Genomic DNA, 27,217 nt, shown 5'->3' on the forward strand with positions numbered 1-27,217 from the left:
TAATAAGCTAACATTTTATGAATATAAGTTAATCAACATAATGTTTATTCAAATTACTTTGTCCTTTGGGTGATGTCTTAGGGTGACTATATGGTGCTTGCATCCCCAATCATCTGTTCTGTTTATGCTGGATATTAAGTTTTGCACCTTTAAGACTGGTTCTGAGAGTGAAGGCAACAGAAAGAAGTGCGCAGTTTCTTTTCAGAAACTGCACTCACTGCTCCACATTCCTGCTCCTGGACTGTGCTGTCTGCAGCATGGACAGACAGTGGGACAGAGCTCTCCTTTGCTTTTAGTTAGTTTTAGCTAGCTGAGGCAGACAAGTTCCCTGGACTGTGGTTTTTCTTTTTCTTGGACCTGTTCAAACCTGCTCTGGACAGAAAAACACTAGGAACTCACACCAGTGGTCCATCAGAGCCCAGGACGCTGCATTCCAGCACTGGAGGGACTGGTAGAGACTGAGCAAGCCAAGTTACACCCCATAAGAAGAACTCCCTGAATTTTAATATTTTTTTTCTTTTTTTTTATGCTTGTGAATACTTTTCTTGTTAAATGAATAGGTTTTTTCCACTTTTCCCCAAGGAAATATTTTCCCAAATCAGCTGGGGGCAGGGCCACTTGAATCTGCTTTCTAGAGAGACCAGATTTGGAGTTCCCTCTCACCTTTGCCCTAAACCAAGACAGCTGAAGAGCTCAAAGTAGGAGAAACTTAAACACTGCTTTTCCTGTCACGGTTGGAGCAATTTATAAATCTAAAACTGTCATCATTCATAGCTACTTTGGAAACACCTAGTAGTCTGAAGAATTTCCATTAAAATGGGACTATAAGCAACCCCATCAAGTTATTCTTCAGCTATGACAAGGAAGAACAATTTCTTTCAAAGGGCTGGAGACAATAACATAAATAGGCTGCCATGCAGAATACTGAGCTTTGGAAGCAAAAAAATAAATTCTGAAGAGTAAGCCTAGGAGGAAACTTTCAAAGCTGAACAAGGCTTTCAGTCTTTACCCTCCATCTGCTCAGTAAAAATGAAATAAAAATAAACAAGTAATATTCCTCAGTGATATGATGCTGTGACTGCAGACATAAGGACAGGCTTTTTACATTACCAGAAGAGTGAAGGATAACTGAAAGAAAAAGTTGACATCTTGTTATCTGATCATATTCTGAAATGCTGTAAGTTTTTATGTCTCATTTGCTAACATATTGTTCAGTTTCACACACTATTTACACAAAAGATTCAATTCTAAAACAGACAGAAAAATATAATTTTTACCTGTCTTCATCTTTGTGGGACATTAAGTAAGGCGTGTTGTGGTCTTCAAACTCATTCCAAAAAGCACTCTCACTTAGAACATTGTTTTGCTCTCGAGCTAGTGAATTTCTTCTTAAGCCTATTTCTATGTTCTTTTGATGACTGTGCATTCTTGAGAGAAAGAACACCCCAGAACTCATCTCATCTTTGCCATATCTCAAGGGACACTCAGGATGGCACTGTTGGACATCAGCAATTCCAATTCTTCTCCAGGAATCATCTTCCTCTTCATTGCCACTAGGGAGATGATTTTGTCTCTCCAGTTCTTTAGCAGTATTTTGTTTTCTAATTTTAGGTCTCACTACTAGCTCAGATGAATTTTCTTGGTCAGTGTCTCCATCACCTATGTTTAATACATCAGCAACTGGTACAGGGGTTCCAATTCCAACATCCACTATATGTTTTATCTGCTGTGTTTCATAACTGTTATCACTCAGGCTAATTATTGATGTAGCTTCATCTTCAGCAGATTTAAGTGTCCTATTGTTTGGACATGCCAAAGGCATTGGTCCTGCTTCTTCACAAATTTCTCTATAAGCACTGTGGTTGAAAACAGACAGTCGGGACTGTAAGTCATTAATAGACTCCATGTCTTTTTCACACTGAGAAAGTATGTTATCTAGTCTTCCCTGAATTAGACCTGCTGCTTCTCTTATCCAAGAATATTTGTCTAGAGCATCCTCTTCCTCTCCATCACTGCTATCTGGCTCATAGGAGTCAATGTTTACAAAAGCAATTCCATTTTTACCATTCAAATCATTATGCCCTCCAGACGTGTATTCTGCGAGGTCCTCAGATTTTTCATAAGGATTCATCAAGTCCCGTGAGATTTGCTTGCCTTCTAGGCCATAACAGAATACAGAGAATGATGATGTTTGGCTTGATGCACTTTGGCAAACAGGCTCTCTAGTACCAGCATCTTCTGATAAAGGCTCATCTAATAAATTAGCAGAAACTTGAACCAATGGACTAGAATCTTCAGAGAAAGCTGTAAGAAAGAATGTACTGGAATAATCAAAACCAATAGAAATATTCTTGTCTACAACAACTGCTCATTTAAAAAGAAGGGATAATTTACTAGGATTGCAGAACAAAGTGATAGAAACATTTATCAGAGATGCAGTCATTCTCCAGTAATATATGTACTTTCTCATTTATACAAACTAAGCCTACAGAAATAGATCTAAATTATACAATTCCAGCTACATATATGATAGGGAAAAAAGTATTAAAGGAACATGCACAAGCAGAATTTTTGCATTGTTTGTATAAAAGGGAATTATGAGATAACAGGAAAACTGAAAGAACATTTCTCTCCATATTGGATTATCCATTCATTAACTGGCTAAATTGTGCCTTCTGCCACACTCAGATAAAGTCACTTATTGGTACTATAAATTACATACTAAAAGAACTGTATTTTTTACCTGTACCTTTGAGTGCAACTCTTCTTAAGAAGAAAATAACAGAATGCGGTATTGCAGTTAATAGTTGCTCCATCAGAAATGCATTTTAGTTATATTACACTTGAGCACCTCTTGCATAAATATCAAATCTAGCAGCAAGGGTTAAAGAAGGTAAAAACATGTATACTACTGCTACTACGAAATCAGTACTTTTCAAATAATTTTTAAACTCCTAACCATGGCAATAGTCCAGACTATTTTGTCCAAAATCTCATCTAAATCATTAGATGAGGCTCTGTTACTAGCTTCGTGAATTCCTGGCACTGGAATCTTATAAGAGCTATGTCCCTCAGCACTAGGAGTCTGGCTTTTAGGAAATAATACTGTATCTAATTAAAATCTTGAAGCTCTCCACAAAATTGCTATGAGCCAAGGCTGGTTGGCAGGCCTCTCTAGAGATCATCCATTCGATTCCTCTTGCTCAAGCAGAGTCACATATAGTAAGCTACCAAGGATCAAATCCAGTAATATTTTAAATATTGTAAATAATATCTTCTCCTACCCATTTTCTATAGTTTCTTAGATTCCTAAAGCATGTGGATGGTAACTTCATGGTACAGGTACTAAAGGGGCCACCTGGAAAGGTGCCCTCTTTGACTTATTGCTTGATAACAGAGGGTCTCATGATCCAGGTGGAGACCAGTGAGTGACCGTCTTGGCCACAGCAAACATGAAATGATAAGAGTTCAAAGTCTCTGGTGACAGAAGAAAAACTAAAAACTTCAGCTCTAGACATAAGGAGAGCAGACTTCAGGCTGTTCAGGGGACTAGTTAGTGAGATCCTGGGAAAATGCTTTGGAAAGTGCTGGGGTCAGTGCTGGTCAATTTTAAGGACCATGTCCCAAGAGCACAGGAACAGGCGATTCCAAAAACACTGGAAGTCAAGCAAGTAAGGCAGAAGGCTGGCTTGGATGATCAGGGATCTTCTTTTGGAGCTAAAGCAAGAAAAGGAGGTGTATGGCCAGTGGAAGCAAAGCCAGGTGACATGGGAGGAATACAGAGATGCTGCTGCCACTGCAGGGAGAAAATTCATATGTCCAAAAGCTCACTTAGGGTTGATGCAGGCCAGAAACATGGGGGCAATAAAAGGAGCTTTATTAAGTATATCAGTAGCAAAGGCAGGAATAACATTAGCCCATTACAGGATGAGGATGGTCACCTCACAGACAGGGACAGAGACAAGGCAGATTTATTAAATTACTTCTTTGCCCATCTTTAAGACTGATGAAGAGAGTAAGTCCAAGGAGGTCCCAGTACCTGGGCTAGAGAATGATCAACTCCCAGTCAATCCTTAACTTGGATGGGAGCTGCTGTTCCTGCTGAATCTCTGTAAGTTTATAAGGCCTGAGGGGATTCATCTGAGGGTAGTAAACTAGTGAGCTGATGTCACAGCAAGGCCTCTCTCAATGATTTTTGAATTATTCTGGGAATCTGTAGAGGTCCCAGCTGACTGGACCATGGCTAAAGCTGTCCCAGTTTTCAAGGAGGGCAAGGATGACCCTGGAAAGGCAGGCCTGTCAGTCCATTCACTGACTGATAAAATATTAGAGATTACTATTTTGGTGTAGTGAAAAACCTGAAGGAAATGCAGCCATTGGTCACAACCACCACAGCTTCATGAAAATAAAGTCCTGCCTGCCAAACCTAATTTCCTTTTATGACAAGCTGTCCCAACTATTGGATCAAGGGAACCAGTTCATGTAATATTTATAGATTTTAGCAAATCTTTTGATACTGCCTGACATAGGATCCTTCTGGACAAAACACCCAGCACGCAGATGCATAAACACATCATGTGATGGGTGAGTAACTGGCTCACACGTCAGGCACAATAGGTGACAGTGAATGGAGTGACTGGTGACCTGTAACTACTATCATTCCACAGGGCTCCATTCTCATCCTTGTGCTCTTCAGATCTTCATAAAAAACTAAGACACAGGACTCAAAGGTACACTAAGTAAGTTTGCTGATGACACTAAACTGGGATGCTGGAGAGCAGCAGAGGGGATCCTGGTCAATGGTAAGTTCAACATGTGTAAGCAGTGCCCTGGCAGCCAGGAAGGTCAGCCCTGTCATCGGGGCATGAGACCCAGCATCACCAACTGGGCAAGGGAGGGGATTGTCCTATTCTTCTCTGCAGCAGCCTTATGTCAAGTGCTGGGGGCAGTTTTGGGTACCACCATGTAAGATATAAAGGTATTAGAGAATGTCTAAAGGAGGGCTATGAAGATGGTGAAGAACCAGTGGGGGGAAGTGACACAAGGAGCAGCTGAGGTGACTTCGTCTGTTCATCTTGGAGAAGAGGAGGCTGAGGGGAGATATCACTTGGGTCTTCAAGAATCCCAGAGAGGAAGAGGAGGGGCAGACCCTCATCTCTTCTCTGGGGTGTGCAGAGACAGGACCCAAGGGAATGGCCTGAAGTTGTGTCGGGGAGGTTTAGGCTGGGTATCAGGTAAAGGTTCTTGCCCCAGAGGGTATTTGGGCACTGAAACAGACTCCCTGGGGCAGTGGTCACAGAACCAGCCTGAGCGAGTGCAAGAAGCGTTTGGACAATACTCCTGGGCACACAGTGATTCCTAGGGACGTCCTATACCAGGAATTTGACTCAATGATTCTTGTGAACTCCTTCTAATTCTAAAAATATGCAGCATTTTAGGTCCTATCCATCCAAATATAATACCAGCCAGGGTAAAATGTAGCCTAGTGGGGACAAAGAAAGTAAATCAATCCAAGATGGTTCTGTAAGATAAATTTGAAGAGTTGTAACATACACACAAATGTAAAGGAAAGGCATTTTGTTATTAGACTAATTTACATACAAAGCAACTGTATTAGGAACAGGGAGATAATACACCCTTAAATTGCATATATCTAATGACCCATAAAATAATTCCATGCATCTCTGTGTAACTGAAACAAGAAATGTGGTATCATTATATAGACTCCACTAATGTCAACACTGCCTTACAGGAAATGAGACTTTTAACTAGATGAAAGTATGGAAAATGTATGAAGCATGGACAACAGTAAACACACTTCAATAACAAAAAATTGAAACCATCCAAGATCATCTACATCATATAACAGATTACAAAAACAATTTAATACAAAGCTAAATCAGTACTGTACCATTATCATTTAAGAAGAGAAAAAATTAGTATAAGAAAGCAGTTTCAAAATAGTCTACAAGGGAAGGAGGGGAAAAAAACTACCTTGTAGAGCAATAGAATCACTTATGCCAGAAAAGACCACTAAGGTATCAAGTGCAACCATAAATCTAACACTGCTAAATCCACCATTAGACTATGTACGCGCACCTGTTAAGGACCACCAGGAACTGGCAACTGCCACTTTTCTGGGCAGCCTCTTCCAATGACTGGCAAACCCTCTGGTGAAGATATTTTCCCTAAGTGCCAATTAAACCTCCTCTGGTGCAATCTAAAGCCATTTTTTCTTGTTCCATCAGTTGTTATTGGACAGAAAGTACTACAACTGCCTCACTCCAGCCTCCTCTCAGGCAATTGTACAGAGCAGGATGGTTCCCCTAACCTCCTTTTCTTCAGGCTGAACACCCAGCTCCCTCAGCGGCTCTTCATTTGACTTGTACTCCAGACCTTTCCCCAGCCCTGCTGCCCTTCTCTGGACACATTCCAGGCCCTCAATGTCCCTCCTGCACTGAGAGGCCCAGAGATGGGACACAGCATCTGAACTGTAACCTAACCAGTGCCCAGCACAGGGGGACTGTCACTGCCCTGGTGCCACACTATTGCTGACACAGGCCAGGTGCCCTTGGCCTCCTGGGCACACTGATGGCTCATATTGAGCCAGTGTTGAGAAGTACCCCCAGGTCCTTTCCCCCCAGGCACTTTCAAAGATCTAAGGTTATATCAAATAAGGTTTTTTAAGCTGAAAACCTCAGGCAAAGAAATGGGATCATATTTCTAACCCAAGAAGGCATTCTGTATTCCTCTATTAAATTATTATTCAGGTGCTAATGTCACAGAAGGAATTTTGGTAAATACTAATATGCAAATTTCATTAAATAAGAAAGGGAAGTGGTCTAATTGATATACACAAAAAAAGGAACTTTTAAAGATGTTTTAGAGGCTTAAACTAATTTTCACTATGGTTGACAGAGAACAACCTGGTTTGTAATGCATCAAATATTTCACAGCCTCATTCTAAACAGAAGGTTAGAATAGGCATTTTCTTCCAAATGTGAATTTTAATTTGGAGACAAAATAATTTGAACTAAACAATGTTATTGTTTTCTAGTTTGTTAGAAGACATTAACTCATTATGAATGTTCTTCAAGCAAAACTATATAGCCTAATAGAGATTTATTAGATTATTTATACTTTATAGAATGAAATTTAGTATAAAAGCAAATTAAAGACATAGGAAATGTACTTTTCATGTTATTTAAGTGGCTCAATAACATGAGCCATTTATATGGCTCTCAATGTGCTTTTCTCCTCCAGCCCCAGGCATCCCAGTTTGCAAAAAAATGGCACATACACAAAGATATGTACATACATAAAGAATGCTCTTTCTGAACATCTTCCAATTCTAATTGTCTGCAGTCGTTGCTCTGTTGTTGTCCATCTATGTCTTGATTATTCAAAAATGGTATAAACCCAACATAGGAATGTCTTCTTCCACCTGTAATAGTCTGATATCCTCCTATGGGTTTGGGCCAGGCAGTTTTGCCAAGTCCTTGGCCCATTGCTGCACAAGATTATGGAAGAAAAAAAAGACAGAGATACTTGTTAAACAATAATATGTCTTCGCAGTTTCCCTCTCCCCTAACACTTGGATAGACTTTTTTATCAAGGATTTTTTTATTTCTCTAAAGTCTTAAGCTTCATTTACAATATGATTATTAAGAACATAGAGTGCTCTAGGCCCATACGTTATGAAAGCATGTAACTGAGTTTTCATCTACACTAAACAATATTGGCAAACACTGATTGTGCCCCCATCTTAACACATTTTTAGTACATAACAGAGACTTAATAATATGGGTTTTTTTAAAATCAATCCCAGATGTCCCAGCTTTTTTTTTCCCCCCTCTCTGTTCATAAATCTGAGGCAACATCAGCTTGCAGAAAAGATTTGCAAGCAGTATAATGGCAAATCCTTCAGGTAATACAGCACAATTCAGGCTGCCCCAGCTAGCTTATCTTTGTGACTGGAAAAGTATAATTAATCAAATCACACCTTGTAAAATGAAAGTCCCAGGGAAAAGGCTTTATTCTCACTTCTAGAGGTAGTATGTTCAGGCATGGCCATACAAAGCACTGCCCACACACTGCTCCTTCTTGCAGCAGTTTTTCATATTAATGAAACTTACAGCTTTTACCAAGAAAATATAGGACAAGGTAAAAAAGAACTTGAGAAACAGTGGAAAAAGGCTGCCAATATTGTAATAAAGAGAGATTTTAATACAGCAGTATTATCAGGTGTTAATAATCTAACACAAGGGTTCATGCCCAAAAGCTGTTGCTTGTACAAATGCAATTAGAAGTTCACTATTTCAGATATACAGTGACTTCTTTGTGTCCTTCTAAGTCACTTTTAATCTTTAGTAGATATGGAATTTAAAAGTTTCTGTTCTTGAAACTCACTAAATTAAAAAGTTCACATTAAAGGCAAGGAAGATAAAAGTTTGCAACCATTAATATAGAGTATTATGAACTTCAGAAAAATATGAAAGCTTTCTTATTTCCTGGCTGTGCAACTAATCTCTTCATTACTTAAAAAGAGAGTATCTATGGGCAGAGACATCTGAAAGAGATTGAACCTTGGCAGTAAAAAAAAATAGCAAGTATCTGAGGCATTTTTTTCCTCATTCATCTATGAAGCTCTTATGTAGTTTGATTACACATAATTTTCCCTGGAAATATTTTTGAGTATTTGTCTGGACCTGCCCATCCTACATTAAAAACCAGAACCTAAAATGTTTGTTTTGTTATTAACTATACCATTCTTGCAATCTTTAGAATGGTGAAAACTCTGGTGTCTTTGCAAAACAAAAATCCTGGCAACTAATGCAAGAAAAAACAGGACTGACAATTCATTTTCCTATCTATTCAGCCAGTAGTTAATATCTTGATTAAGTCAACCAGCAATTAATATCTTAATTATTTTCAACCAAGCTCTGACAATTCTGAAATTTGCCTTCATTACAACATGGCTGGTCAGCAGACTGCCAGAGGGGGCTGATAGTCAGCAGCCACATCCAAATCTGCAGAATAAAATCCAATAGTTAAATTAGAAAATCAGAATAGCAATTCAGAAATCTGTTCTCAAACAAGTGGTTGAATCAAACAAGGTAAAAATACAACAAAATTGCATAACCCTTAATTTAATTTTGTTCTCTAAAACATCAGTATTGTTCAAAAACAGATGTCCACTCAAGAGAGTCAAGCTCTCTGAATGCAAATGTTTAATTTTTAAAAAACTGATCTTCACAACATGCAAAATCTGTTTAATACACTACATTTTTTGTTCTAAATAATGCTCTTGCATACAGAGTCTCTCATCACATTTTCAACTGCTTCTAGAAGACCAGTTATTATTCTTCTGTCCTGGGGAAGACTTATTGGATCAAGACAGTGAAAGTTGTCACCACTTACTGGAGGTATGGTCGTCACATTTGGTTTTCAGGAGAGGCTAACTTCTACCTAAATACAAACCATCTCAAACATAAGAAATGGAGGCATGCAGTTATTTATCTACATGCCTAAAATGAGCAGCATTTAACCACATGAATGCAGAGACCAGTTTACAAGAAACCCTTCAGACAATGAAGCTGTGATACACAATATCATCTCTCAGGTATTTATTTCCTCCAGGCCAGCTCAGCCTAAGCAGTAGGTATTGCTTCAGAAGGTCTGTTTTTTAGACCTGTTCAAAGCACACCCAATAGTCCCTGATAAGATGCATTTCTGCAAAACTGACCAGTCTTAGAGAAGCAACACACCTCTCCTATGAAGACAGAGTGAGAGAGCTGGGGCTGTTCTGCCTGGAGAAGGCTCCAGGAAGATCTTTCAGCAACCTTCCAGTACCGAAAGTAGAGCTACAAGAGAGCTGGAGAGGAATTTCTTACAGCAGGCCTATTACACAGAAGGAAAAAGCTTGACAGAACATGGCTGGGGGGCCCAGAGGAGATTGGGCTAGAAGGTGGAAGGAAACAGCTTCAAGTTTCTCCTTCTGTGGCAGGAACTATTTAACTAGCTTTTTTTTAATTATTATTTTTAAGAAATGTGAAGTTAACCTCAACTATTTCTAAGAAGTATTTTTTCAATCTTTTAACAAATAATTTTTTAAAATGTTCTTCCTCAGATTTCCCTAGCATTTGTAAAAAAACCGTACACGCACATTCTTGGACAACCTCAACATATGACATAGAAATAAAAATAAATCCTTTATCCTCCTCCATTGTTCTTTTTTCTCTTATACCCGTGAATTACAAAAAAAACCCATTTTCTCCAACAAGGCAACAACAGGATCTCACATTCAAAGTTTTAAAAGGGAATGCATGTTATACTGACACAATTACTGTTTTCTAGGTTACCATCTTAAAAAAAAATCTGCATTTATTCCCACAAGTATGTGAATTCATTTGGCTGCCAAATGGGCAAAACTTAAAACCAACTCATATTCTTCACACCCTCTCCCATAATGGACCACTTCTGAATCATAACAAAATCATACCCCTGATCAACCAATAAATGTTGCAGGAAAAGTATTCAAATTCTTTTAAACTGTATTATCCAACATCCTTTACATGGAACCAGTATTCTACATCTCTTTCTTCCCTGCAAGTATTGAAAGTTTATAAGTGCAGATGAATTAAAAAAAAGAAAATAATTAGAATGGAGAATTTTCAGTTTCCTAAGCACCACCGCTCAGGACTGCAAACAGGTTACTTCATTTCAGTTAACAAAAGAAAGGCACATAATAATCCCAAAAATGAGAGGAATATTTCAATTTAAATAAGTGAAACAACATGCTACTGTCACAATTTCCTTCTCTATGGGCAGATTAACACCAAAATTATTTAATTTTTTTACAATGCTTATAAGCTTCAGACTACATACACTAGGAGATTAATACTCAAAGCAATTAATATTCAGTTAAAATTTATCTTGCAGTCTGGTATTAACCTCAACCTCAGAAAACCATATACCAGAGTTTAACCCTGGTAGGCAGCTAAGCACCACATAGGTCCACATAGGTGCTCACTCACTCTCCACAATCCAGTAGATATGGAGAGAGAATAAGAAGGGTAAAAGTGAAAAAACCCATGGGCTGTGATAAAGAGAGTTTTGGAATTTGGGATTTTTTTTGGGGAAAGAATATATAAGAAGACAAGACATAAAAGCAAGGAAAAATGAATAATGCAAATAACCCCTAATTGCTCACCAGCAACCCAACAATGCTCAGACAGTTCCAAAGTCACAGCAGCCTGACCAACCTTCCTCCCCCTACCAGCTGAGCGTGATGCCATGTAGTCTGAAATATCCCTCTGGTCAGTTGGGGTCAACTGTCCTGGCTGTGTCCCCCCACAACTCCTCGTGCAGCCCCAACCTTCTCATTGGTGGGGTGAGAAGCAGAACAGGGCTCAGCTAGCAATAACAAAAATATCCCTGGGTTATCAACACTGTTTTCAGACAACATGTCAAACATACAGAACATTATCCTATGCAAACTGCTGTGCAGAAATCTAGCTCTATCACAGCTTAAAAGAGTACACTGGATGATAACCAAAAATCAAATCTTGTTCTTATGGATCCAACCCATTCAACCAAAAGTTCCTTCCTCAAACTCTCTGGTTTAGAAATTACTTAAGGCTCCTTACTTGGATATTTGAGAACACAGTAGCAATTATTTTCATAAGCAGTATTAGCTCAGCTATAAGTACACTAACAAATGGACTATGCTTCAGGGACATACTTTCCAGGCATTGTCTTTTTGTCAACTGTACAGGTCATTTTGAACTCTCCTTTGAGCTACAGATTCAACCAAGTCAATGTTTTTACTCAGTAAAAACTCCTTCTCTCTCCCTGAGGTTGCAAGTAGCCTGTAACCCAAATTCAAAAAGCTGTCATGCTGGTCCACTACTGATTTAATTTTAAATTAGAATATTGTTTAGTTGTGGATTTTTTACCTCTCAGATTACATTTTTAAAAAACAGACCTCCAAAAGCCACAATCATATAAAAATATATGGAATCTGAGACTCTTCCCAAAAGAGGCAAATGATTACCAGCAAGCAAAGAGCAGCTTCCTTTCACTTAAATACTATATGGCTTCTGTTTTGCATTTCCCTAAAAGTCTGAAGTTTTGTATGCCATTTGTGCCATAAATGCAAAAATGAAGTTCTGAATTGTGACAGTCTATTAATATTACACATATAACTATTAGTTTTACAAATAATTAAATTTCTGCATTTACCAAAGCATTAGTCAATATGAAGGCTAAAATAAAGAAGTTGATTATTATTTTGGATGTTGTCTGTATACTCCAAATCTCAATAATGACCTCCTATGTTATGATAAACATCATAAACAATTCACAACTCTATCCAAATTATGAAAAAATTTTGCCAGACTTGAAATGGAGCAAGTGCAGCCACTCTACAAACAAGAGTGAATTAAAGTATATGCATGAAAGTATCAGTGGTTGCTCTAAAAGAAATGCATTAGATATATTCACAGGACAAGTCATGAAGCACAGACAAAAATTCTTCAAGTCCAGAACTTCCTTAATAAGTGGAGCCCAGTCATCACCTTCTATGCAGAGGTGTCTGAATGGGCAGGTTGTCACAAACAACCATCTTGAGGCAGTTCCTTTCTGTCCTTAAAACATCCTCCTACAGCTGAAGATCCTGCACAGCTCCTCCCATCCAGGCTCTTCTGACCAACACAATGGCACAGAATCACCCTAGGCTGATGTTTGCCATCGGGTGACTTCACCCAAGGAGCCAGAGCTAGGGTGGCTTGCTCTGATGCAGCAGCTTCAGGTGTCACTGCAATGGTTGGCTGTCAAGCTCTAAAGCAGCCTGCATTAACTTACTCAGCTCTGCCAGATCTCCTTCTTTGATAATCTGTCTCCATTTTTAAGAAGCTCACCAGGCTGTTGCATTAGCACAGCTGAGATGGTAGAACTGAGCCATTCCACTACTGATTTGACACCATTTCCTGAGGGTCTATCTGCTTTAGTTCTATACACACCTCCTGCATTATTTCCAGGTTTTTTATACTGACTTGGTCTGACTTTAGCCCAGTTCTCTGTTTGTGCACTTTTTTACACATAACTGTAAATGTTCGAATGCATCATTTTCATCTCCCCTGATGAAAATACTCAATCCTCTGTTTGATCTGATAAACTGATAGCTTTGCCTTACCACTGTAATAATCAGTTTTGCAGCTTTTATCCTAACTAACAGCTTCAGCAGAAATTATACATTAAATCTCAAGAGGGAAGATTAAGCAACTGCAGTACTAAAAGCTTTTAATTATGAGGACAATGTGTATGCCATGTACTAACCAAGAAACAGCAAGCCCCATCCTCCCATAGAAACATTATAACTGAGAATAAAAAGCCTAACTTCACCACTAGACTCTGTAGCAATCTGTTCTGTTAAGACACAACACTATTACATGCTGTTAATCATCAGGCAAGCTTTCTTATCTCTCCCCTTTCCCAGTATCACAAGTTTTTGTATTCTAAGTCGGTGTACTAAACTAAGGGCACAGAAGTAGCAATTTTTGCCTACTGCTTGTCAGAAGACATTCAGAAATTGAGACACCAACCCCCACCCCCATATCTCTCCTCTCTTATGACTTTCACATCTCACATTCTTGCTTAAGTTCGATTACAAACTTCCCAGAGGAGGAAGCATGTCTCCGGAGGTGAAACACTTCAAATGGAAGCCAATAATCAACAAAATGCCAAGACTTGTTTACACTTTAAGCAGAAAAGTTATGCTTTTACTTTTGTCAGTGCAGATGCCCCCAAAACACTTCAAGAAATCAGAACAATCACATCCTTTCCTCCTGATAAACACAGCAACTAGAAATGACAAAGAATCCCAAGGTGGAAGTGAAGGCCCTGGAAACTCTTCCATGATGGAGAGATATAATTACTCTACTATAATCTATTATTATCTCTTGGACTAGAAGACCAAAAGATGTGTTTTTGCATTGCTATCATCTTATATAACTGTGTTAAAGCAAAATTAACCTAAAACATGTAATCAAGCCTTATCTATTATCAGAAGCAGTAAAAACAACTTTTAAACCTTTTTTTCAAACTTTGGAGGTGTTTTGTTTTGTTGTTGGTTTTGGTTTTTTTCCTGAAGAACAGTGAGGTCTCAGCATTTCAAACTCTTCTTCTCTCATAAACTTAATTCTTTATCTTGGATACAAGGGTAACAAAAGCCTCTGATCCAATCAACAGACAGGAGAGTTCACCTGAAGTGTCATGAAACAGAATCTGAAGTGATTCCAATATACCTGTGAAGAAGTAAAATCATTCTCAAAAAGAGAAGCATGAGAGATTATTGTCAAGTAGGAATAAACAACTGAGGGAATTACTAAAGGGGGAACAATTGGCAATGTTCAGCTAAGCAGAAGGGCAGTGGAGGATTATAGAGGACCACAATAGACAAAAGTCAAGTCATTGCTTCCCTCTGTTTTGGCAAATCGCAACACAGAGCTGCCTTAGAGTGAAAACTACAGAACAGGAAAAGTAATCTTTGTATCTTGACCAACAATGTAAATCAGATCTTATGCTCTGCATATAGTTTTTAAACACCTTGCTTCAAAAAAGATCACAGTTTTCTCAGACACATAGAAACACACATGGAAATGACACAAGGGAAATGTTTCTACCAGTAGGGACATTGTATCCCTCAGAATGCCTGGGGAGGCTGAAGAATACCCATCAGAAACACAGCCCAAAGAAAAGTATTCAAACAAACATCGGGTGGAGAATCACTGGGAGGAAGGGCTGGGAAAGAGGATAAGCCTGCCAAGTTTGAGGTCCTTACCAGCTCCACAATCATTTCCCTAAACAAAGGTCCAGAATTTCAGATATTTACTCTGCCCCCAGGCTGGAATCACAGCTCTACATACCTATTTTTGGATGGAGTGGAAAATCTGTGGGTTTTCTCCTCCAAACTGCTGGTGCTACAACATGACTATTGATAACAATTTCCTTGTTTTTGCATAGAAGATAAATCACAATTTTTATTATTTTTACATTTCTTTTCAAATGTGTTTGAAAGGCTACACTATTAATATGCTGTATGAAATTACACTGGGTTTACTCCATATGGAACAAGCACTTTTTTTTTTTTTTTTTTTGGTAATTTCCTTTTAAAAGACACTACTTTGCACTTAAAACACCTTATTACAATCACAGAAACATATTACAGATCCATTACCTAGGAGCCAAATTTTAGGCCTTAAAAATACTGCTGCAGGTTCCTGACAGTACTCTCAGAACCCTACACCACAATTTTTTTTAAGTTGCCAAACAATAAATAGCTGATTCACCAGACACATAATGAATAAAGATCTAGTTAACATATGAAGTTGACTATAGCACCACCAAAACAAAAGGCAGATTTTGCTATTGTTTAAAAGCACATAGATTAGGGAAACTTCTCTTGAATGTTTTGGAACATTCTGACACTAAGCCGACATGACGGACATGACTTTGGTATAACCAATTATCACTAATCTCCTGAGAAATAATCTACAATCGACTCTCAGGATCAGAACCATTTCTCTGTATTGCACTTTTCTGTGGCATAATTTAAATCTCAAATTTGTTATGACCTTGGACTTTCTTTTCCCTGCTTTGCTTCTAGCAGGGAGATATTGACGATATTACAGCAATATATAAAAATCACAGGGGACTTCAGAATGCGAACAACCACAAACTTTTCAGGTTCTGTTTTAATACTTATTAAGGACACACACACACGTGCCACATAGAATTCTCTCTACTTCCACAGTCACATATTTAGTTACCTGAAATGTTGCATAAGGATTTGGTATAAAAACATCACATTTTAAATTAATCAAATTTGAAAAGCTGTTTTAAAACTACTCAGAATTATTAATGCCATTGGCAGCAGAATGCGTAAGTATTTTTTCCCATAACAACACATGAGCATTTAGCAATTTACATGACCATCCACTCTGTCATCCTAGCACAGTAACCACAGTATTGCACTCATTACCATGAGCTCATCAATAATTACCTCAATTTCCCATATAAATAAGTCATAGCCCTGCTCCACATAAACAGACAGCCAGGTGTGGCCTGTATGACAACCAAGGCTCTTGTAAGAACTACTGCATTTTGCACCTTGAAAACTCAAATAACTGCCCCCATATTAAATGTGTGCAGCACCACTACAAGCGCTTCAGGAGATTCCCCTGATAAACTGCATAGTGAGTTTTGTTTGAGACCAGGCTACCAAAACCACAAAAGCTGAAGTTCCAGACACTGGTCCAGGTCAATGTGTCCTTTAGGGACAACCACAGTACGCCCTGTCCATGGATATTCTGTATAGAAGGCTGAGATGTCCTTCTCTCATAGTCTGGGTTTATCTGCTAATTCCACATTTGAAGTTGTTTCTGTAACGTGAGCGTTTATTTCACAGTAGTAACTCAAGTCTTTAAATACATTTTCCAACTGAAATAAATGCAAAGTAGCCCTTTAGAACCTGTTAAAATACATACACTGCTACAAACATATAGATAAAGGATTGCTGAAGCACCATTTTAACTGAAGTGGGCTCTACTGGATTTACAGATATACCCACTAAAATGCAGGGGGGTAACTTCTGTATCAGTGAATTAAATTAATTAGAACCAATTTGTTCCCTATACTTTGGTCAAAATACTATCAGGACAAGCCTTGACAGAATGGTGTTTTATAGTCACAGCTTCAAATGACAACCACACCTTCAATTACCTCAGATGCCAAATGAACATGACTCACCCTGCAAACCACCTGTCTGACCCAAAACTAGCCCTACTGCTGTACAGCACAGTAATACTTTTGGTTTCATTGAAGCCTTCCTAAGAATCCAAGAATCAAAACAAACACAGCTCAACAAGGACTATGGGCCACCAGGGAGATTACTGTGTAAAAATGGTAGCAATGCCAGCTCAACTTTTTGCAACAAATACCCATTACAGTGTTTGTGGAAGTCATTCAGTGCATCCTATCAGTGTTTTTCACTTGCTATCCTAAACTACTTTTGTAAAGGAACACATCTTCCTAGGATCAGTTATCTTGACAAGGCAAACATTTGTAAGTATTTCTTATTCAGATGAGGTTTTGATCTGCCAAGAACTCTTGCATCTTACTACACTGTTATTCACTCCATCAGCAAAGGAAATTTTAAAAACAGGCCTATTTCACAGAAGTTTCCTCATCCTGCATTTTAACGCAACTTCAAAATAAAGATTTTTGTGAACAACTTTTCCAGACTTCCTCCTTTCTTAGTGGGTGAGAGAAAAATAAAGTCTGTGAGAGTCTGACTCAGCTACAAGAAAACTTGTTTTATTACACACATTTGCTTACACAATTTTAAATAAGCATACTTCTCCCAAATTAAATTTCAATCCATAAAGTATGTATTCTTCATTTCTGCATTAAAGAGAACACTAACAGTCTCACACCACTCTTCATTGCTACAGTACACATTTTTTTCTATATAGTGTGGCAAAAATCCAATCAAAAGTCACTCCTCTAAAATGCTTAACTGTGTGCACAGACAAATACAAATCAAGAACTGCACTGGAAAAAAAGTGCTGAATATGTTACAGTATAGACAAAGGACTAACACAGTCTCTTTCAAACACATCCTATAAAATACACAGCCTCCAAACTTAGAATAAACTTTCTAAGATTTTGTGCACCACGGAAATTCACAAGCTATGTAACTCAAATATTGTAGTGTTAATTGGCCAGGATTACCGAGTAAAGCCCATGTGCAGGGCAGGGCATCCTGAGAACACTCAGCTCTACCACAGCCAACACTGTGCCCCAAAAGCATTAAAGAGAGCTAGAGGTGCAGGAGGAGTTGCAAAAACATTCCCGAGCAGTGTAACTACAGGTTAATTAATTTCACTCGTGCGCAACAAAAGGCACTGCAAATCTCCCCTGGATTCTGGGCCCAAAGCACGTTCCTTCTGACCCTGCGTTTGAGGGTTGCTCTGCTGGCTCGGACCTTCTCTCCTCAAGCAAAGAGAGAAGTGTTTCACAACCTCGCTGAAGCGATGTCGGCGATGTCACTTCGTCAGTGACTCTCCTCACACCCGTGGGTGCTTGGACGGCACAACGCAGACCCCGGGCCGGGACCTCCCCTTTCCCCGGGGCACTGAGTCACCGCCACGGTGTTGTGGGAGAAAAACTACAAAACACAACAAAAATCCCCAACCAAACAAGAACAAACCAAACCAATAACAAAAAAAAAAAAAAAAAAAAAAAAAGGAAATTAATCGCCCTTTGCCCCCGAAGGCCTGCCCGTGTTTGCTCTACCACTGCGCGCCCGGCCGGCTGCCCCGCGCCCACAAACGGCCCCAGCCCCTCACGGACGGGCACTCGCGGGGCCACCACGGCCCACCCGCGCTGCCTCGCGACCCACCGGCTGAGGCCCCCGCCCTCGGCCGCAGGCCCGTCCCAGAGGGAAGGAGCAAGGCGGCTGCTCCACAGCACAAACGACCGTCCCCAGGACTGCCAGCGGCTCTGCACAGTACCCCGGGCCCCCGCCCGCCCCCTTTTATGGGTGCCCCGCGGAGTCGGGCCGGGGCCGGGGCCGCACTCACCCCGCCCTCTCCTGCCGCCGCCTCCCGCCCGCCGCCGCCGTGGCGGCCAATCCCGCCGCCAGCAGCACCCGCGTCGGCCAATCACGAGCTAGGGCGGAGGACAGCGGCCAATCCCGAATAGGGAGCGGGGCCCGGGGCGGGGCGCGGCGAGGACCCGGGCCGGGCAGGGCCGGGCCAGCAGCGCCCAGAGGGGCCTGAGGCGCTGTTAAGCGGTGCTGCTTTTCACCGCCGCGTCAGAGGGTTTGCCCTGCTTATACCCCGGCAGCAGCCCAGCGCCAGGCAGCTGCTCTCTCACTACCTACCAGCAGGACTGGGGAGAGAATTGGAAGGGTGAAAACTACAAAACTCATCCGTTGAGATGTAGGCAGTTTGTAACAGAGAAAGCAAAAGGCCCGCACACAAGCAAACCAACACAAGGAATGAATTCCGTACTTCCCGTTATTGAGCAGGTGTTCAGCCATTTCCAGCAGAGCCCAGCCCATCACACTAAGGGTGACTTGGGAGGAAAAACATCATCAGCCCAAACACCCCACCCTTCCTTCTTCTCCGCACTTGATAACTGCTCTGATGCCTTATGGTCTGGAATATCCCTTTGGTCAGTTTGGGGTCACCTGTCCTGGATGTGTCCCTTCCCAGACATCCAGGCACCCGAGCCCTTTCCCCAGTGAGGTGGTGTAAAAAGCAGAAAAGGCCTTGGCTCTGTGCAAGCCCTGCTCAGCAACAACAAAAACATCTCTGAATTATCAACTCTGTGTTCAGCACAAAACCAAGTCACAGCTTTATACTAGATGCTATGAAGAAAACTACCTGAACCCCAGTCAAAACCAGCACAGATTTGATTTTAATATTCATTTTTATTAATATTAGTAATTTGTTTGGGGAATCTCTCAATGTCAATTTTGTGTGGAATATTTCAATGAAGATAACATTGTTTGACACTCTTATCTGCACAAATATTCCTACCCTCTGTTCCAATGATAAACGAAATCAGTTCTTGGAAAATTGAAAAAGAAAAAACTATTAGATTATGGCACCCTAACCTGCTTCTATCTACAGCAAAAGTGGTTTTTTTGCTGTTCAGTATTACCCTGTCTGGTACATTCTAAATGGTTAGGAGTGAATAATTTAGGAATGCCAATATCTACTTATTGAAACATGGTAACCATGAAAGAACAAACTTTATCCCCAAAGAAGAAAACAAGTGATCACTGGGCCTAAAGAAATACGATTTCTATTAATGTAGACCATATTTGTGCTGCCATTCAACAAAAAGAGTAAAATAATCAAATTCCTCCCTTCCTCCCTTACATTATCAGTTCAGATCTCATTTTTACTCATTTTGCTCTTCTGTGTTTTCTATTATTATTTTTCATGTCCCTCCAGTTTAAGCAAGATAAGTGACAGGATGCACTGCAGCTAATCTTTAGTGTTCTAATAGAGATTTGGTCAGTATGCGCAATGCCAGCTGCCAGCCTCCTGAATAGCTAACTGGGGAATTCATGCTCCACAGAAACCCTGACTTTGTTTTCTTTCTCCTTTATGTAGCTGCTAATTTTTTTGCAGAACTTACAAAAGTCTATGTATGCTAAAGATGGTCACTTGACTAAAAGGATGAATAAAAAGCAGAGGCATAGAGGCATTCAATAACATTCAGACTTCTTTTTTTTTGCTTCAGTCTTTAGTAAACAGACAGGCCTTCTAGTAAACTGTGTGGTTCTGGTCCCCTGAGTCAGAACCACCAGTGTGGGAACAGTCATGTTCTATTCCTGGATGCTAAAATTGTAAGGGATGGTCTGTATAAGGTGAACGTTCACAAGGCCATGGAGTCTGGTGGGATTCATCACAAGGTGGTGGTAGAACTGGTGGATGTTATGGCGTGAGCCCTCTTGATCATTTAAAAGGTCTTGGGAGATCAGGGAGGTCCCCACTGACTGGAAGTTGGCTGTGTGTTTCCAATTTATCCAGAAGTGTATGGAGGAGGACTTAGGGAATGACAGACCCGTGGCTCTAAGGACTTGGGAAAGTTATGGAGAAGAACATACTGGGTACCACTGAAAGACAGTCAAAGAGCAATACAATCTTCAGGTGCAGTCAACATGGATTCAGAAAGGGAAAGTCCTGCTTAACTAATTTTTATCCTTCTATGCTAAGGTCACCTGCCCAGAGGATGAAGGGAAGGCTTCAACCAAAGTGCGTGTTGGTTTTTTTGGATTTTAATAAGGATTTTGACACTATCCCTCACAACATCCTTTTGGACAAGCTGTCCAAAGAGAATGTACAAGCTGCACTGGGTAAAGTGCAGCTTTAAAAAAAAAACCAAAAAAAAAACTCCCTTACATTACTGTTGCGCATGTGTCTGATTGGCTGCTGGTGCTGCTCCTCAGGGCCCAGTTCTAAAGCCAGTTTTATTCCAGGTATTAATCAATTATCTGGATGCAGGAATTGACAGATTTGCTGATGGTACTAAGCTGAGACCCTGAGATCAGTAACACCAGGCACAATCCTGGGAACTGGGAGAGGACTGACATGACAGCAGCTCTGCAGAAAGGGGTCTGAGGGTGCTGGTGGACAGCAGGTTCCACCTCAGTCAGTAGGAGAGCAACCCCATCCTGGGGTGTGTCAGACACAGCACAGCCCAACAGCCAACAGAGGGGATTGTCCTCCTGTACTCTCTGTTGGTGAGACCTATTCTATTCTATTCTATTCTATTCTATTCTATTCTATTCTACTTTTCTAAAATTATTTTTGCTAGAAACAACTGATGGTTCTAAACTAATTATTAGAGAGGGGTGCTTACAGGAATGTATACAGACTTATGGAAAGGCAAGTCCAATTCAGATACTTTGAGGCAATGATGTGAGTTATTCAAAAAGGTCAAGATAGTCTACAAACACTAGCCTATCTCTGCTATCAGTAGAGCCCAAATCCCTCAGCAACAAAGGATACAACTTTTCCATTTAGGCTTATATTGAAAAACACCCTCTTAAGGAATCACCCCCACACCCACAGGCTGGCATAAAAGGAAACAGGAGAAATGAGGCACTAAAGTTTAAAATGACCTTCTGTGAATTCTCGTCATGGTGCATCATCTCATCATCCCATGGCAACAAGAAGTTTTGGCTGAAAATGTGTCTAAACAGAGGAATGCTACTACTGTGCAAACACCTTGCTTGTGTGTCTTCAGCTGAGAAATACGTGGGATTTGTTTCTGAAGTCTTGCTTTGCTCATTGATAATTGTACTCCAGTAAAAACGAAATACAAAAGTCCGTTAAGTTTTTTTGTAATGAATTTTTAATGATTGCCTAAGACCCTTCTGCTGCAACTGATGCATCCCCGCTATCATTCATGTTATCATTCATGTTATCATTGTATTCAAAGGACTAAATAAACACATAAATAGAAAGATCTGTGCAGGTAAGCATTTAGTATTTCACAACTTTTAAAATCTTCCAGTATTTAGACAATGCGGTTTTTCCTCAGGAAGCCAAAATGTAGTTTCTCATACTGATGCTGCTCCCAGAAAGAGCATACAGATCACTGTATCAAGAAGTGCCTTCTCTTTTTCCAACCCTAGATTATTATGCTTTATAATGATTGAAAAAAATATTGATGATTGTCCTTCCTCACAGAGGATTTCAAAGAAAACTGTGACAGAGTACTGAAAGGCAGACATGAAAATATGATTGCTGTAAAAAAATTCTATTGTAAACCATAAACTGTCATGCCTATGTGCTTTCTTGATGTGTCCCATTTTCTCTGCAGAAATTTGGTCTGGTAGTTTTCAAGTATTTTCTTTTATTATTTTCTTTTCAGATGCTTGGTATTTCCACAGTGTGCATGAACAGCAGCTTCAATTGGACTTGCTATTCTGTGTTAGAAACATTGTACAATTGGTTATTTCAGGATGTTTCTGAGCAAACAAGATATTATGTGTACTTCACCGCAGAGCAAATATTTCTTAGAAGGATGAGAATTATTGTATGTACACACTACAAGTGATTTATTTAAGTACAGTTACTCAGAGGCATCCCCCAAACTCTGAAATTACAGCACAGGAAGCTGTAAAAATACCAGTAACAAATACAGAACTGCAAATGAAATCTTGTCTCCAGAAAATTCAGATGGCTGTGAGTTTAGGAAAGCATACTGTGTTCCAGTTTAAAACACAGATAATGTAAATATAATCCCATGTGACACAAGAACAACAAAACGTTCAGTTTAATAAAGTAAAGGTAGAAAATTTTAAACTGGTTAAAATAATTTTGCTGACACATTGTAAATCTAGCCAAAGGGTATTTCCCCAAGGAGGTATTACTAAAAATTGTGTTATTTAAAACTATCATTAAGAACAAGTGTCTAATAGAATATAAGGTATACTTTGCAAATTGTAGAGATAAGGTCAACATCTACGTTTGCTTTAGTATAAATAACAAATGCATACCCACAATTATGGAAGGAATTATTTAAATCTATGTCCAAAATTTTAGATTTTGAATTGATGAAGAAGACTATTTCTTCATGATTGGATTATTTCCTGCCCTTGGACTTCAGAGTACTTCCCCAAGGTCCTTTTATTCCTGCTGCTCTAGCAAAGACTTAATAAGATTTAAGTTTTCCCTTTGCTCACTATGGTAATTTATATGTAACAAAACATTATTTTCTGTAATAAAATCAATTAAATAGTCCTGCAAATACACAAAATTAGCTTCATAAAAATGATTTTTCTTTCTTACAGCAAAAATCAGTTCCTTTGCATCCCACTAGGACTCAGCCTACTGAGCTGCTAAATAAACTAGCTACTGTTTCAGATCCTTTTACACCTCTAAAAACAAAGATTAAAAAAAGTAACAAATGAAATATGGTTTTATTCCAGGTCACATTATCTAGATAATCCACTTGGATGCTAAAACACAACTATAAGATATAAAATATTGCTCAGACAGTCCTCATTTGTGCTGGACACTTAAACCAGTTATGAAGGAATAGCAATATTTAAATGATTGTTTTATTGATGATATGTTGTTGTTATTCATAGCAATTACTAATTGCTTAATAAATATATGTTTTATATTGGAATAGAATAGAATTAGAATTTTCAGTTGTAAGGGACATAAAATGATAATCTACTCCAACTGCCTGACCCCTTCAGGCTTGGCCAACAGGTAAAATATGTTATGAAGGCCATTGCACAAATACCTATTAAACTATGGATTACAGACTCAGCCATGTTCCTATCATCCAGATCTCCTCAAATACCTATTGTTATGGTTTAGCAAAACCTAAGCTCTGCAGGATAACTCAGACTAGTAAATTAAATACTAACTAGCAAAAATTCTCAAGGGAACCATAACAAATTAAAGTTTCATTAAAGAGACAGAATAGTCTACATATATTTGTATCTCACATTAATATATCAGGATATACACAGGCTGTTAAGTATGAAAAAATTATTGCATGCAATCTCTCTATATCTAAAAGTAATTTCTAAATAAAAGTTCTTTGTAATTTGAATTCCCACCAAGGTCTCTGATTAATTTAATTCATTTGGCAGTGATACATTGAATCAAAGAATTACCTTAGCATATAGGGTCTAGAAACCATGCATTAAAAACCCAATAATACACCTCCCACAAAACCCTCCAAAATTCTACAAAAAACTGCTACACAAACAGGTACTCTACTAGTTATAGATCTGAGGCTTTCTTAATCAATATACAAATATATATCCTGTTAATCCATCAAGACAGCACATATTAGGATTACAATTAAAAGGGCTTTATTCAGTAAAACATTCTTCATCAGAAACACACTCAAAGAGATACAGAAGGCCAGTGCACAGACAAGTCAAAGGTTCTCTTATGGTTGTGGAATCTCCTTCCTAAATGACAGTATTTTTAAACAGAAGCAGCCAACTTTTTCTGTCCTGAACTAAAGAATGTTAAAAGACAACTAAATGCTTTTGTACCTCTTCTTCATCTACTGTAGCAGCTACAGCTGTTGCTTCAAACGTGCCATGTTCTAGCTTTTAAAACTAGTCATGAAAGGTCCAACAAAATTGGGTGAAATAAGAGCTAGTAGCTGGGCAAGACTCCTCCCCTCTTCCAAATGTCTGGGGTGCCATTGTGATACTGTAACAGTAAAATAGTGACACTCCATCCTGTAGGCACACTGAGAGAAATGAAAACTGCCACAGTGATTGATTTGGTTTTCCAGACAAAAAAATGGAAGAGATTCTAGGATTAGTTTATAAATATATAGCAAAATGTTTCAGCCACCAGTTTCAAAAGTCTGTATTTTGGCCATTTATCGTAAGCGAACCAGCTTAATTGGAAGCCTAACAACTGGTCTAAAATGGATAACTTTTGCTTTTCAGAATAGAATTAATTTTTTTTTTGTATCAAAGCCCTTAGTAGCTGAAGCAATTCTGTCATTATTCTCTGAGGCTGGTGGAAGTACAGCATGTATGTCTATGTATGTGTGTTACATCTCCAAATTCTGGCACAAAGTCAAATTTGTCAGGTCTGTGAGTTTGAACGTCTTCTGGTATTTAGCTGACAGAGTGAGGAATTTGAAGTGAATGGTGAAGAGCTGTTAGAGTCCAAAGCGGGCTCTCCCAGCAGTGCAGTGAGGAAAGCTGGAAGGAAGGACTTGCCCCCATAGTTCCCTCAGGGGGCATTTCCAGCTGTGGGTTTACTGCTGGTGCCACAGTTGTGCAACAGCTGGTCTGGGCATGGTCCTGGACCTTCCCCTGTCTGGCCCAGAAGCTGGACCCTCGGGAGGAACTTCCCAGCTCAGCCTCAACCTGGGCTCTGTCTGACTGGGATCAGCAGTCCTTGACCTTAATTCTGAGCTCTGTGATTTTGTCAGTGAGGCCACTGCTCCCACCTGACTTGCTGCCACACTTGGCTCCTGGCTTGCCTTCCTTTCCAGAGCAGTCAAGCCTTGCTGTGCAACTCTGAGAAACTGATTTGTCAAAAAGAAAGAATTTTGGAGTTATGACTAGCAATTTTTTATTGAGAAGGATCTCAAAGCCTGCTATGCTACAAGTTTCGTACATTAGGACCCAGGTAAGTTAAGAGGTCTGCCATGCTGTCATTATTGGTATTATAGTAATGAATAAATTTAAAAATAAATCCTGGCCTAGTGAAGGACAAAGACACAAAATATTGGAAAGTTCCTCAAAAACTCAATAGAAGTGCCTTCTGAATTTGCTTGCATAAGGATTTCTGCTGCTCAGAAAAGAAAAAGATTACTATTCCAAGCCTGGGAAAGATAAATATTGCCTTTCTCAAGCAGTCTTAAGGAAAACCATTCCTGTGTTTCAGGATCTCCAGTCCTCAGCCTTTTAGAAAAAAAAAAACATAATGGGAGAGGAATTTATCTTAGCTTATTGATCTGACAGATGTATTTATAAGTATTGAACAAAATTCTGCTTTTAGGTGCAGAGGTACAGGTTCAAGAATAGACAACATTGATGCATTTTTACTTCTGACTCCATTTCTGGCAAAGGCGGTATGATCCAGGGAGTTGTAATCGTGTAATTGTCAGTAAAGTCTGAATTACTGTACTTTTTTCCAAGTTCCAAATTTCCCTTTTACCTATTTTTTTTGACACACTTGAATACACAAATGCCCAAGTCACTCCCTTCTTCTTCTTGAAATGATGGAATATCTTACGTGAGAGAAGGGAGACTAATGCAGTAAGGTACTCTTTCATTTACTAGGTGCTGTAGGTGAAGAAGTCTTGATCCTAAAATGGAAAGAAAATAATTGTATGAGTTGTATAGCTGCTGCAAGCATGTCTTTCAAACACTTGTATCCTATATTTATACCGAAAGTTCTACAAAATGCCCCCATATTTTAAAACTGCCTGGTTTGGTTTGTTTGTTTTTTTTTGTTTTTCCCCCCTCCCTGTGAGGACATGTGTTTATGTCCACAGAGAATTGATTTTCAAATATTTTTTACCTTACAAGTGAAATAGGATTTTTTCCATCTAAAGCTACTGAAGTTGAAGAATCCCCATCCAGCACACTGACACCAATTTGTAGTGCTGTGAATCTATTTTTCACTTCTTCAGTATACTTTTCCTTACTGAATCTAGGTGATATTAAGAACTTTCTAAGCATGACTGCAATCATACATAGAAAAAGAGGTTCTGGCTTAACAAAGTGGAATAAAGTAATTTGAGATGATAAATGTTCATATGGTGATCTTACCTGTAGGTATTGTGGTTAAGGTTTTCCAAAAGGCTCAAGAGAGCTGTGTGCACCCTTCCCCCAAAAGAGTAGCTTACATTTAGTAGATTTTGTTCTCCCATACCTTTTAGTATGTTTTTCCTCAAACTCAAGTCTGTCTGAATCTTTACAAGTTGTTCTCTGCAGGTAGTGCTATAGTGAATTTTCATGTGAATGGCTAAGAAGGAATTTAAATGTCTTACTATAATTACACATCCTGAAATTATGGAGCCTCAGCTTGTACCACCCCAGAGAAACTGGGACTGCCGCCTAACATTTACAGCATTGCTGCATACAAAGCACCACAGAGTTCTCCCTCCCTAACACTGCACAGCAGAA

The 27,217-nt window shown here is 39.3% G+C and overlaps 1 protein-coding gene across 4 annotated transcripts in view; it reads right to left on the reverse strand.

The window, feature by feature from the left end:
* Positions 1–18,680, reverse strand: part of PJA2 (praja ring finger ubiquitin ligase 2) — a 32,236-nt gene extending 13,556 nt beyond the window's left edge. Inside the window, exons 1-4 of one of the 4 annotated variants that reach the window (XM_039733425.1) lie at positions 18,464–18,631; positions 14,093–14,306; positions 7,319–7,510; positions 1,278–2,304 (exon numbers count right to left, since the gene is read on the reverse strand). In XM_039733425.1, the coding sequence (XP_039589359.1) occupies positions 1,278–2,304; positions 7,319–7,508 (1,217 nt within the window). In that variant the 5' untranslated portion in view covers positions 7,509–7,510; positions 14,093–14,306; positions 18,464–18,631. The other 3 variants (XM_039733427.1, XM_039733423.1, XM_039733426.1) reach the window with 3 other exon arrangements.
* Positions 18,681–27,217: the final 8,537 nt, after the last annotated feature.

The sequence above is a fragment of the Passer montanus genome, unplaced genomic scaffold, assembly GCF_014805655.1.
Source record: "Passer montanus isolate IOZ18808 unplaced genomic scaffold, ASM1480565v1 scaffold87, whole genome shotgun sequence".
NCBI classification, from domain to species: Eukaryota; Metazoa; Chordata; class Aves; order Passeriformes; family Passeridae; genus Passer; species Passer montanus.